Source organism: Camelus ferus, chromosome 8 (assembly GCF_009834535.1).
Source record: "Camelus ferus isolate YT-003-E chromosome 8, BCGSAC_Cfer_1.0, whole genome shotgun sequence".
NCBI lineage: Eukaryota > Metazoa > Chordata > Mammalia > Artiodactyla > Camelidae > Camelus > Camelus ferus.
Window position 1 is genome coordinate 63,897,697 of NC_045703.1, and position 13,871 is coordinate 63,911,567.

Here is a 13,871-nt window from a genome sequence, read left to right on the forward strand (position 1 = left end):
TATCAGGCCCAACTCTTACCCCAGAGGCCTACTGCAAGCCTGACTTCCCAGTTGGCTGGCCTTCTCATCAAAGCAGCTGGGGATTGGGAGGTGGGCAGAGAATAATGGACATGCCCTCACAAGCCTGTAGATGATGGAAGACTCTGGTGGAATTGCAGAAATCTAGGCTGTGGGAAGTTGCCATTGACAAGTCTGACCCCATGGAACAGAGCTACTATAGGCATTGAGTTTGGGAACAGGGGTCCAGGCAAGAGAGGGAAAAATGGCAAGAGGAGGGCAGGACCCTCTCAGGCAGGTTGATCAAGGCAGAGAGTTCTGGAATAAGAACCTAGATGGTTGTTGAGGATTGGACCTTGGAAACTGGCAGAAGCACCCCTATCAGAACTGGAACTCAAGGTCAGAGTTGTACTGGCCTCCAGATGAGAGTGGCCATGCTGTATCTCCCCAGCTGTCTTGCTTAACAGTAGGACTGGTTGGTGCCACACAGGAAGCTGGTTTCAGCTGCAGGCAGAAGAAGAAGGCAGAGACCGTCGACTCTCTTTTGACTAAGTGCCAGATCTGATGACCAATCCAGCCTTACTTGGCTTCTCCACCACAATGGCTGAACATTGCTTTCAGTCTTGATTCTATCTGCATTATAAAATCCTAGTTCTTCTACTTTTCTCTGGCTCTTCTTTTGATTCAAGCAAGAAACGTTAGATTTTATTTTCTTGTCATATTCTCATGTCTCAAAAGGCAGCTGCCTTCTCAATCGCTAGGCTCGGTTCTCTGCCTCTCTTTTGGACCACTACTTCCCAAAGAGCTTCCATTGTCATAGCCCCAGTTAGCATAACATACAAAGATGGATTCAAACTTTCTCTCCCGAGCCCTCATCTTCTTGCCTGAGTAGAGTCCTGCCTCTCAAATTCTATATATTTTTTTTTTTTGTAGAATTCTTTCTGTTCCTTTGAATTGGTCATTGCAGCTAAAAATGAGTCATTCAATTTCCCAAATGATTTGTGACTTCCAGTTACTCCCACAGACAATTGTGAAGTGATTTCCACAGGCGGGCAGGTGCTCTGAATGGAGTGGTAGAAAGAAGAGAGAAGGTCTCTGCTTTGGGAGGAGCTGGTCATCGGAGGGAGGGACCGCCCATGCACACAGCTGCTATGACCTGAGTCAGACCGCCCGTCTTTACTAGAGACAGAAGCAAAGTGCCCTGGAGAAGGAAACAGGTTACTCTGGTGAAGCTCCAAACAATTTTGGCTAAGAAAACTGGGGAAGGCCTTAGAGGGGACCAGGCTTTAAAGGATGATTCCATGCAGTAGACAGTGGGAAGGGACAGAGGGGCTTAAGTGACATGTCAGGGAAGGGGGAACAGTATCAGGGGAGACATGAAAGCAAGAAAGTCTTGGGCATGATAGGAAAACACGCATTGTTTGGTGGCTCTGGTGCCAAAGGAAAATGACGGGAATTCGACAGAACAAGTGTGGTGCTGTCAGGACAGGAAGGGCCTGGAAGCATTTGCTAAGATGTTTGGGTGGTATTGACTAGAAAAAAAGAGACTTCCCTACTTCTGTCAGCAGTACCGCCCAGCTACCAATTACTGATGTTCAAACATTTGGAATTGTATTTGTTCCATATTTCTCAGCCCAACAGTTCAATTAATCTCCAAACCCTGTTGATTTGCCCTTCATAATACCTTTGCCATCTGTGCCTTCTGTTCTTGTCATTCTGCCACTTTGAGGTTGTTGAATTTAGTTTCCCAATTGGCTGTTTCTAAAACAGCCTCCTGATTCCTTTACTGACAGCATGTACCAATTATTTTTTTCCTGAAATTTTAGCATCTAAAGAATTTCCAACATGTCACGGCAAAATTTAAGAACACGTCTATTTTAGTTTACTCGGATTCAGAAGAAAAGTCTATCTTATAGTGTACTTTTGGGCCAGGCAGGGATGAGACGGGACAGAGCTGTGTTGTCACAAAATCAAACGGGGCCTCAGTCCTGCAACTTCCAAATGGAAGACCTAGGCATGGGGCAGTTGGGATCAATTCACTTCAGAAGCAGAAGAGCAAGGGCAGGACCAGAAAGCAAAAGACAAAGGCTGTGCTTTTCCTTCACCAAATGGCTCATGCGTCAAACATCCCATTCGAATGAGAAAAAAAGGTTTGTTTGGAAAATAAAACTAACACTATTTAATTCATTAAGATGTTTCAAGCCTAGTTCCCAAGAAATTTCTATTTCAAATTATCCCAGAGGAATAAATATTTAAGACCAACTGCAAATAAGACCCTAAAAAATCATTTAGCTACTGAATTTCAATCAAAGTCTTATTCATTTGCAGAAGCACAAACTACAGTGATGTCCTTTAGAGCCAACGTATACAGTGTGTGTGTGTATGTGTGTGTGTGTGAGAGAGACAGACAGAAAGAGAGAGAAAAGCTAGCTAGTTAAGTCAGGAGCTCACAAGAGCAAATTCACTTGTAAACTTAGTGACTAATGCAAATCTCTTTGGTTCAAACACGCTTTCCTTAAAGTAAATATCTATAGTAGCTGTCACAGAAGTGCTGATTAGAACATAAAGTTCATAACCTAGTAATCTCTTCATTGTTAGCTTCCATATTTGAGGAGTTAAAAGAGAGTTAAAATTTAATAGTTATTATTCAATACGATAACACTGAATTACTACCTCAGTGCAATATTATGATATGCATTATTTTGGTAAACGCAACTTTCATATTTCACTAATACACACTACACGTCAGAACACCTGCCACAACAGAAGATCGTTTTGATCTTAGGTGAATAAACATACTTACACACAACTCCTCAGAATGCCTTAAGAAAAATAAATCTCCAGGTAAATCATGTATTCATAATAATTATTTTCTGTAGGAACTCAGATACTTTACAATACCAAATGTTGAATGCAAACACCTGGGATTTTTTCTGGTTAACTCTGAATAGCTCAAAGCATAGACTCACAATCAATTAGGAGTTCGACAAGACAGTACAGTCAATCCATAATATTCTCTTGATGTTACTAAAATGACAAATGCAACTCTCAGTGACATGATTTTTCTTGGGTTTCTGAGAGTGGAATTGTCTTCCACTAACCAATCACTTTTCCAATCTTCTATTCCTCAGCAAGATAACCGTAGGCTGTTTTATTGCTATAAATTGAAGAGCTCTTGCTAATCTGGTTTTATTTTATTCCCTTTTCCTTTTAAAGAACATAAAAATAAGACTTTGATGCAACCAGATAACTGTGTGGCTCATTATTGAAATCGTTCCTCTCCTCTTTGCAATATTATGAGATGCGTTAGATAATATTGCTCATTCTCAGAGTCTTAACAATACCTGATTTTCATCCCAGCCAGTAAGAAATATATGATAACTCAGAAAGTGAGCTTTCCCTTGCTCTCTCGTCCGTGTCTCCAGCGAGAGTAAGAGATCAGCAAACCACTCGAAAGTTCTTGGGTCCCGGCAAATCCAGTAGAAATACACCTGTCAAGAGAGAAGGCAAGAAAACAGATCGGTCCCTCTTTTCATAATGTGCTGATGATCATTTGAGACTACTCTATCTTCATGAAATTATTTGAGCCCAAACAGGCACTTCTGCAAAATAACATGCCTCTCTCTGCCAGTGAACAAACAGTCACACTGTGATTTCTTTGGGAAAAATGCACGTTGTGTTTGAAAAGGCCCGGAGTGAATTCAGAGAGTCAGGAGCCTGTGGGTCGTTGCCAGCTTCTCTGGATGAGGATCAAGTCACCACGTTCCTGGCTGTGCTTCTTTGGAACGAGGTTAGCAGTCAGGACGAGCTGTGCCTTTGACTGTTCCCAAAGGGGGATAAACCATTAGGCCAACCCCCTTCATCTTTACTTACGACCTAAGCTCAGGATTTGAACCCCCTTCTCCAGAGACCCCAAAGGCTTGTTCACTAATCCACTTCACCAGCCGCAACCTCTGGAGGGTGGAGATTATGATAATTGCAGAATCAAACTAGACAGGCCAGAAGTTTCCCTCAGCCAGACATCTCAGTGTCCAAGAAAGCTGGTGGGTGGAGGCTGTGGCTGTGTGTTGATGGCTATAATGAAATTACGGTGAGGAACATTTCTTTCTCTCTGCTTTTTTTTTTTTTTTTTAAACTTCTGCGCATTTAGCAAATGACATGTGACAAGAAGTAGCTTGTGTTTGCTAAAATAAAGACTTAGTTTTGTGCTTTGAGTTTCAGGTAATTGTGTCCAGAAGAAACCACAGTAGGCAGGTCTATTAATTCTCCTATTTTTCTCACACTCCTACCCCCTGCTGCTGCCTGCTGTTTCCTGCACGCTCTCTCCAGAAAGACACCTCTGCTGCTTGACAAGATGGACAAGGGGGTTGGTCCCGATCTCCACGAGGAAGCATCGCCTCCAGCAGCCAGTGCTCTCTCGCCCCTGTCCCCACCAGCCGGCCTGCAAGCTCACCATCATATAATGAGACCTACAGACGAGATTTAATTAACAGATCAAATTCATGAGGGAAAAAAAAATCACAGACTGTGTTTCAAGGCTAAACATCTCACCTGTTCTCTCCAGGTTTGTGCAGGAATTTATGATGGTAACAGTCAGGAGGAATAACAGCTAGTGAGGACAAAAACTTCTCTCAAGAATGAGAGCCTACATATTTGTTGGGCAGTTGCTGATGGAAGGGCACTTGGAATACTCATCTCAAGACAAAAAATAATCACCCCCATCCCCACCCTCTAAGAAAAGGAGCTTTTTAGTTGCAAAACTGAAAAGTCAGTGGTTCCGTCTGGTGATCGTGTTCACCCACTCGCTTGTTGATTCAAGGAACACGTATTGAATGTCTACTCTACGTCAAGACTTCTCATCTCAGGAACTAGAAAAGCAAACCAAAAAGACCAAAAATTCCTTTCATGGAGTCTGCATTTTAGAGGGAGAAGAAAGGTGATAAGTGGACAAGCCAAATACAGACTATGTCAGAGGGTGATGGGTACCATGGAGAAACAGAAAGCAGGCTGGAACAGGGCTGCCCTAGGAAGTCAAGGGGTCAAGGAAAGCGGACATGTGAGCCAAGACGTGCAGAGTTGAGTGACTGGGGAGGAGCCCTGCAGACGGAGGGAAGACGGGGTGGGGAAGGGTTGAGTGGGGGCTCTCAGGGAGGAGCCGGGAGGCTGGTGCGGCTGGAGGTGAGGAGGGAAGAGCAGCAAGAAGCGAGGTCTGCGGGAAGGCGGGGGAGGAGCCCACGTGGGCTGTGGGGCCACCTTGACTTTTCCTCCGCGTGGGGACGGAAGTCACCGCGGGGCGTCGGGCAGGGGAGTGACACCATCTGAGGAAGACCACGGGGAAGGATCGCTCCGGCCCTGGTTCTGAGAGTAGAATGGGGGGGGGGGGTGGGAAGAACGGCGGCCAGGAGGCTGGTTTTACATCTTATGTCGGTGATGAGTCCTGCTAGTCTTTCTTTTCACTGGGAGTAGTGCCTAATTTAAATTATTCTTCAAAACCTCGGCCCTTCCCTCAAACTCACTTTGCTTCCTGTGGAAATAAAAACCCACTGACTGAACTGAATGCCCTTCTCACCTATGCTCCACCCCCTCCTTCCTGCCCCCGTAGGTTATTTTATCGAAAGTTAATGGTGCATTTGGTATAAAACAAACATCATTGGCTTCTTTTCTATTATTTTTCACTCTTTCAGAAACATGCTGAAAATACATTCCTATGGGAACAATAAACCAAAACATTCTTTTTTTTTTTTTAAACTTGTCAATTTCAAAACCCAGTCCCACTCGTCCTTACTTGAAAAATGGTCACATCTTAGCTTCCTCACTTCCTGACCCTTATTCTTTCAAACAGAAATCATCCCTGTCCTTACTTTCTGAGGCTTAGCTGTGTGTCCGTGTTCTGAGGGTCCGCCAGGCCTTTTATAGTTTTGCTTCCTTGTAATGGCTTTGTGTCTTTCCCTCTGTAATTGACTTAAAGGTGACACTGGGTAGCTTTGGTGCAAGAAGCAACGGAGGGGCACTGAATGGGCTCCGGGGAAGTGCTTCAGGCAGAAAAAGAAGAAAAGGGGCTTTGAACGGAGGAAAAGTGTATTTACTTTGACTCCCTTTCATCTTTCTGATGGTGAGGGACCCCACAGTGAAAGGACAGAAGCGTCCCACCTATGCGTTTCGTCCAGGAGGAAGGGTCTGGTCAACGGTAGGACAAATGTCCCAAACAATAGGCTACACGCCTGTGATCTGTGCTTTCCAACACACACCCTTCCTCAGTCTCCAAAAATAAATCCTAAAATCTGCTACCTGTAATAAAGCATGGCTTTCAGAATTCTGTCGCTGATAACAGAGGCCCAAAATACTTCAGGGACCTGTAAAAGGTTTTGTGAAGCAGAAAGTCATCCTCAGGAAAATGATGAAAGTTCTGAACTTCTGTAGCCATGAGGTTGTTTCTTCTGTAGGACTCAGCCCATCCATTTTTGTAGATCTGACGGGTCCCCAGATGTCTGGGGTGAACCCTCTGGGGCGGTGTCATGGGTTAAGAAGTTCTGTGTGCCTGTGACCTGTCACAGGCCTTTGCTGTCACATCGGTCCTATCCCGAAGTGCCAGACAAACTCAGCCACGTCCAGTCTTGGAGGGTTAGAGGGCCGGGGTCTGAGCTCCGGCTCATCCCCATGTTCCCAGAGCCTGGGCTTCTCTTGAAGGACGTGTGCACCAGGTCAAGGTGATCTGGGCCCAGTAAAAAATGGAACTGTGCAATTTTTGGATAAGCCATTCCAGAAAAGGAAATAAGAAAAGCTACTTAGTGATTTTACTACCAGAGTTCCAGACTCTCCCATCAGAGGCTCCTATGCCATGGGCTGGATAAGCACCCACACACCTGGGCAGAGGACACATCCTCAAATACACTCTTTCTTTAGACCCAGCATCAGTTTCCATCCATGTTGCTGCAAATAGCATTATTTCATCCCTTTCTATGGCTGAGTAGTATTCTGCCACTTTAATATGTGGCAATCTAGGCTCAAGTTAACTAACCCGCCCCCAGTTACACAGCTCCTGGGTAGTGAACCAGGACTCCAGGATGGGCTGCAGGAGTCAAGGGCTCATGATGTTTAATTATTATGCTCTACTATATCCTCAACCCACATCCTCAGGTACAACGTCCTTCCTTGGAAAGGAAAAAAAGCCTCTTGGAAGGGCTCTGAGCCACAGATAGATAATTATTGTCCCCGTTCTGTCCTCAGGAAATTGATGTTGGGTCTGTTGTTGCCCTGGTTTTTATCTTGCTGTTGCTGTTGCCAAGGTCACCCTGGACGAACACAAGCGCAAATTTTGGAGCAACTAGTTCTTCTCATTGAGAAGCTTCCCTAACGTGGCTTCCACATCCAGTTTTAAAGAAATAAAATTATAAAACTGTTTCTCCCATTATTCACAGTAGGACTAAGACTAGCCTTTGTCAACCACTTTTAGTCCTTAAGACTTTTTCTTAAAGCCATTATTGGTAATATTAACTATTTCATGGCTTTGCTGCAGCTTTGCCCTGTGACCGAGGGCTGACTTTTATTATGCCTCAGTTTGTTCTAATCATAGTTGATAAGACTATGTTGGACATCTGAAATGTTCATTCATGCTAGAATAATTAAATACACTGTGATATATCCATCCTACAGAATACTCTGAGGGCACTAAGTAAAGGAGCTCCAAGCCATGTTAGAATGAAAAACAAAATACAAAAATAGCCCATCTTTCTCTCTCTCTCTCTCCCCCCACCCTCCACCTCCTTCCTTACGTAAAATAAAATTAAAAAAAAAATACCCTGCACATGTGCGCAGGTGAGTATGTGTACACAAATGTGCACAAGAGGAATGGAACAAGACGCACTCAGATGTTTCACAGTGGGAACCCTGGAGAGTGAGGTGGTGGTGGTGGTGGGTTTAGGGAGGGAGGCGAATGAAGGAAGATTTTTGAAGGAGTATTTTATTTGAATCTTTTACAAGGACCCTGCAGTCATGTATGGCTGGTGTGGTTAATAAAGCAAGATATTAAAAATATTAATACTGGTCCCTTCCCCACGGGGCAGTGGGGAGGCCGCAGGGAGGCCTGAAGTCTTCAGAGGCCGCCTAGAGAAAGATGAGAAGCACATGTGTCTCCTGGAGACGCAAGCCGGCCTCCTACTCCCCGGGTCCATTTTTCACACGGCTCTCAGCCGTCGCTGGAGATGATCAATGCCGGGAGGTGCCAGAGCCGGTGAGAGCGAAAGTGAAAGTAAATAATTTCTCAAACTAAACCGACTAAATTAAATGCATTTTTCATTCATTAGAAAAGAGAGCAGGTCCTCCTTTGTTTTATTAATGTATTTAAGTAGAGTATGGATTTTTTTTTTGCCTTTCTTGGTCTCTTTGTCTTTTTCCCACTGGCCTCTGCTGTCTTTCTATTTGAATTATCTGTTTATTATATTAGGTTAAGAACCCAAAGGCTGTTTTGCATGGGACGCACTATAAATACCCATTATCACGGTTGTGTGTTATTGAGCTGATGAAGGAAGACAATTTATGAAGAAATTAGATTATCTCAGTTTTTCTATAATCTATTTTATTATCGTCTGAAGATTACATATGCAGTTAAGAAAATGAACCGAAGCAGCCAGTTGGCGGTTCCCTCGGTTCCGAGTCCACCGCTGCGATATTAGCGTAAACTAGAACATGGTGGCCAATGCATTTCTGTCAGCAGCCTTCCCCCTCCCTCCCCATTTGTACACACCTATTTCATTCATCATTTTGACAGTTTGCACAAGCAAACTGTCCTAATTTTTTTCAAGAGCTCTTTTCACAAATTGAGTGTGATGTAGAATTAATCATCCCCGTTAGGGAGGAGTTGGGAGACTTTCGTCGCCAAGGGGCATTTTTACCCTCGGCTGCCTCCATACTGCATCCCAGAGACTTCCCTGCCACTCACACCCCCTTCCCTCATCCCAAAGGAGCACCGTGTTCTCATCTGCCTGCAACTAAGCAAAGTTTGGCTCTTACTCTTGCGTTGAAAACATCCCTTTAATATATTACAACTTTTTCCCATCTCTTCACAGCAAGCCATCATTAGATTTATTGTTATTTTGCCTTCTTGGGAAGTTACCTTCTAACCACATCTCTCTCTTCCTCTGCCCCTCCTCCCCACTATCTTTAAAAATAAAAGAGAACCAGAAAGTAATTTCAAAAGTGCCAGCTGCAAACAGGAAGTGCTCTACATGATGCCAAAGAAGAGGCAAGAGTCCTATTGGCTGTTCTCTTGCATTTGACTTAAAAGCGTTCTAGGTCCATGTGGCAGAGGGGAAGGGTAAAGAGATACAGCTTGCAATGGTCACAACTAAGAGAACTCTGATGCAGTATTTTTACGTTAGACTTGCAACATGAGCCTTATAGGTAAAAACATCTGCCTTTATACCAACTGGTGTTTTAAACAGGAGGGAGAAAAATCTCAACCAATTACAGTTAACCATTTAAGCTTAAAATTCCAGCTCTGAACCCCTGTACTGTTTTTCCCCCTTTTTGTGTTGCAGAAGAGAACAATCTGCAGACTCTAGCCCAGATCTGTAAATGTGAAGATGCTGTTGGATAAGTCCGCACTGCTTTGCTCTGCTGCCGTGAAAAAATGATACAGACACTGACAGCTTAGTGGAAGGAGTAGTATTTATATTTCAAAAGCGTGTGGGTGGCCCTGACAAATACTAGTTACATAAGCCCAGTGAGAGCTGCACTCAGACAAACAAAATTGCTTTAAAACAGAGAAGTTTTCCAAACTTTTTCTCATGTGGGCAGATCCTGAGGAAGTGGATCCCAAGTGTGATTTTCAGCCTAAAGTTTCAATAGCATGAAATGTCACCTCTTTCATAAAAGAGCTTTGAAATCAGAAACGCAGCTCCTGTCCTGACTCAGTGGCGAACCAGGTAAGGACTTTGGACAAATCACTTCCCACTCTAAGTACTTGTCATGTGCAAAGCTGGGAGGGTAAGCCCCTTCAGTTTTGTAGCCTACGCTTTTTGCTTCTTTTCTTCCATATACTATTGTTTCCACCTTTCTTTTCAGCTGAGGGTTGTTTCAATATTACCCTCAATTTTTATAAGTCATGAAACCATTGCTTTTTTTAATCTCCAATTCTATGCTTCCTGGCTTTTGGACTAGAGGTCAATGGCCCTGTTTTTTTGGTCTGTGGTTGCTCCTCAGCCCCCCCATGGCAGCAGCCTGGAGAAACCCCCAAAACAGAGCCCAGGAAACAATGGAGTGGTGAGAGAGGCGGGTGGTTAAAATTTTGTGGGTTCCTATACAGACTTTAAGCTTTTGTGGGTTCTGGTTAAGAATTTTCTGATTTGGAATGTGTCATTTTAATTATAAAGTTACTGAACTGGTAGTCTTTTTGTTGAAATGAATGAAAATGAATTAATCTGAGTAACTTAGAATTTTACAGAAAATTCTGCAGAAGCCATTTATGAATTCTTTTGGGCATGTGGACATTTATTTGCTCATTGATTTATTCAGAATTTATAGTGTGTGTACACAAATCTATACGTCTCTTATTATGGAGATATTCAGAGGAGCCGCACTCAGGGAACTCAGAGTCTGTTAAGGGAAATGAGGTACTTTGTGAACCTTAATATGGAAAAGAAAGATAAATGGTATACAAGGAGAACGGCACGGGGGAGTGGATGTTGAGTGAAGGGTCAGGTATCGTAAGTCTGGTGTGAGGAGAGTCACGGCTTTTCATGTCAGTATGCGAGGGCCTGGCTCGTAGTAAGTGCTGAATAAACGCTCACTGAGGGGATAAGTGAATGGAAGTGAGACACACCAGCCCCTCACCACCTCCAGGTGAAGCGCAATGTGCCCTTTAATGTAATGAGAACCTGTGAGGCAATGCGCCGCCTCTGTAAGTGGGCTTTACTCTGTGGAAAGAAAGAGCTTAGGGGAGGGTGGCTGAGAAGTCATCATAAACCATAACACAGCTTTGCAGTGGGGTCCAAACATAGAACGGTGTCCGTTTTGCTTGTTTTGTGCCACAGACACTCAATCCCCGCTGCATTCATACGTTAAACCCTAATCTCCAATGTGATGGTATTTGGAGGTGGGAGCTTTGGGATGTGGTGAGATCCTGAGGGCAGAGCACTCTTCAAGGAGGTCAGTGCCCCTTAGTGTCCAAAAACTCCCCTGCCCCCTTCTGCAGTGGGAAGTTACAGCTAGAAGATGACCATCCACAAGCCAGATGATGGGATCACATCAGACACCAAGTCTGCCAGGACCTTGATCTTGGACTTCCTGGCCTTCAGAATTGTGAGAAGTACAATTTCTTTTGTTCACAAGCCACCCCATCTGTGGTATTTTGTTATAGAGGTCCAAACAGACTAAGGCACTTGGTTAACTTACTGTTGTACACAGGAAAGAAGATGGGCTTTAGCTTAAGAAGGACCTGGATTCAAACTTTCACTCTGATATGTACTAGATCTCTGTGCCTCAGTTTCCTCACTGCTGATCTGAGGATACTACTCTTCTGGAAGAGGTATTATGGACAATTCAGTAACATGACTTTATTGTTCTTAGTAGCTTTGTGACACAGCTTCAGTTTTCTCATCTGTGAAATGGGAATAAACACGGTGAGTACCTTAAAAAGATGCCGTGAGATAGTATGTATAAAATGCCTAACTCCCCGCCCTCTGGGAAGTCGATGCTTGGTTAATCTAGGTTGTTAGTACTAGTCGTAGTGCTACTAACCTGTTTATATCTTGGGCAGATACAATGCACTTTTAATATAATTTTAGACACATTTACACAGTAATGTTTCCACATTATTTACTTGTCTCATTTGATATTAAGACTCCCTGTTGGGTATGGATTCTTATTTCTCTGTTGTGAGGATCAGGAAACCCAACTCAGAGAGGTGACTGGATGCACTCAAGGTGATGCTTGTAGTGAGGGTGGAATCAGGCTGAGGTAGATTCTCTGACCAGGAATCCCACAGTCTTCCTACAACACAGTAGGTGGGAGTCATGTCTACCGTGTATTGATTATGCCAAACCAAAGAGCCGGATGGATCTGAGTTTGAATCCTGATTTTGCCTTTCATTAACAATATCTTTTTGGGAAAGTGACCTTAGTCTCTCTAAAGCTTCAGATACCTTATTTGGAAAACAGAGCTTCTGTTATCTACTTCACAAGATTGTTGAGAAGACTATATAAATGAAATGAGAAAATGTGGGTCAGGCACCTGTCACTTGGAAACTCATGGAACGAGAGCTAATTTTACTCCAATTTCTTAGTTGAGAAAGCCCCAACTTTAGAGATCTTCCAGTCTGGACTTGTCCCAATGCTTCACAGTAGTATCCTTAAATAATGTTAGGTGAAGAAAGTTTAAGTGGCTATTTCCACATTTATACTTGGGAAGGGTGGGTGAAACACAGCTGAATGAGGTTCTTTTCTGCAGAACTTACTTGATAGGCTAATAGAAGGTGCAGATCTTCTAAAGGGGGATTCGTTGTGCCATTTCTGAAGTCATTTGACTTGAGGATTCTCTTTCGTGGACCCTACCATACAACTACCATTCCAGAGAAAACACGGAGACATGCTGATCTAACCAATCGTCTATCTTTGCTAGACGAGGAAACTGCAGTCAAAGTGTCAATCAGAGAAGTCGCAGAACCAGGACCAGGACCAGGTTCCCCAGATATCCTGAGCCCTCCTCAGTTGACCCCATTCAGTGTTAGAAGGTCTCCCTTTCTCCTGATGCTCTAGGGTCTGTTGCTTATTCTAAAAGGGTTAAAATATGGGAAAGACGAAGGGAAGAAGGAAAGCGTGGAGACAGCTAGTCAGAGGACACACGAGAAATGACAGAAGGGAGATTTGGAGCTGGATGGCAACCACATAAGCAGACAAATGAATCCCAATTGTGGCATTTCTGATTCTCCTTAAGACCCCGGTCCATGAGATGAAGATGTTGAAATGTACGCTTGCCACCATAGTATCAAGCTAAGGAGTCTAAGGAAAAGGCTGCCTGTTAATACCGCTCACTGCAGCCCAGTCACACAGCCATTTGCAGCCTGTCCATATTTTACTGACATGAGCAATTACATGTCCTGTAATGGCAATGAAGCAATAAAATTTATGTCTTGTCATCTTTAACAAGATTAGACATAACCCTTCTCATAAATGTAATACTGAATGAAGATTTTTAAGAACATAAGTATAGTTAAGGATCCTTGAGTTTATCCCTCATAGTTAATTAAAACCCTCCCCAGGAATCGGCAGATGATGGATAGAAGGGTGTTGAACCTTTTAATTCATGGAAGGGTGAACTGATGATTCTTTTTTTCCCCATACCTTGCTCAGCTTCAGCTGGGTTTGTGGCTCACAACATTTGTACCAGATGGACTTCAGAAGCGAGGCGAAGGGAGTGACCCCTATTCCTGCAGCAATGCACAGGCTCACGGGATAGTGAAACACATCCGTCAGTGCAGCTCCAAATGGCCCGTCCACTGCCATCCTGCAACCACAAAGCATGCCATTTGACACCTGCAACACTCCGCTCTTGAAAACGAAACCATCCTAAACAAGACACGTCCCGTCTGGGATGTGTCTGCAAATGTGTGCAGGGAGCCTGGCTCTGTGCGGAGAATGCCTATTTGGACAGACATGGCGTAGGGGTACAGTGGCCTGCCTCATGGCACAGCCCTTCTTACAGTTCTTAGAAGCTGGTTTTGCCTTCAAGCATCATGAAGGCAGGTAGAAGATACCTTTTCTTTTCCTTCTCTCCTCCCCCTGGCCCCTGCCAGCTGCCTTCAGTGGAAAAAGCAGAAGCATCAAGGTGGTTTAAAAGGCTTATCTGTCCTTTCTTTAATATAATTCTCCCCTGTTTTT

The 13,871-nt window shown here is 43.9% G+C and overlaps 1 protein-coding gene across 1 annotated transcript in view; it reads right to left on the bottom strand.

The window, feature by feature from the left end:
* NOX3 (NADPH oxidase 3) overlaps positions 1–13,871 on the bottom strand; it is a 55,114-nt gene that overhangs the window by 11,453 nt on the left and 29,790 nt on the right. Inside the window, exons 8-9 of the mRNA XM_032485434.1 lie at positions 13,335–13,497; positions 3,342–3,488 (exon numbers count right to left, since the gene is read on the bottom strand). Coding sequence (XP_032341325.1) covers positions 3,342–3,488; positions 13,335–13,497 — 310 coding nt within the window. The remainder of the gene's footprint in view (positions 1–3,341; positions 3,489–13,334; positions 13,498–13,871) is intronic.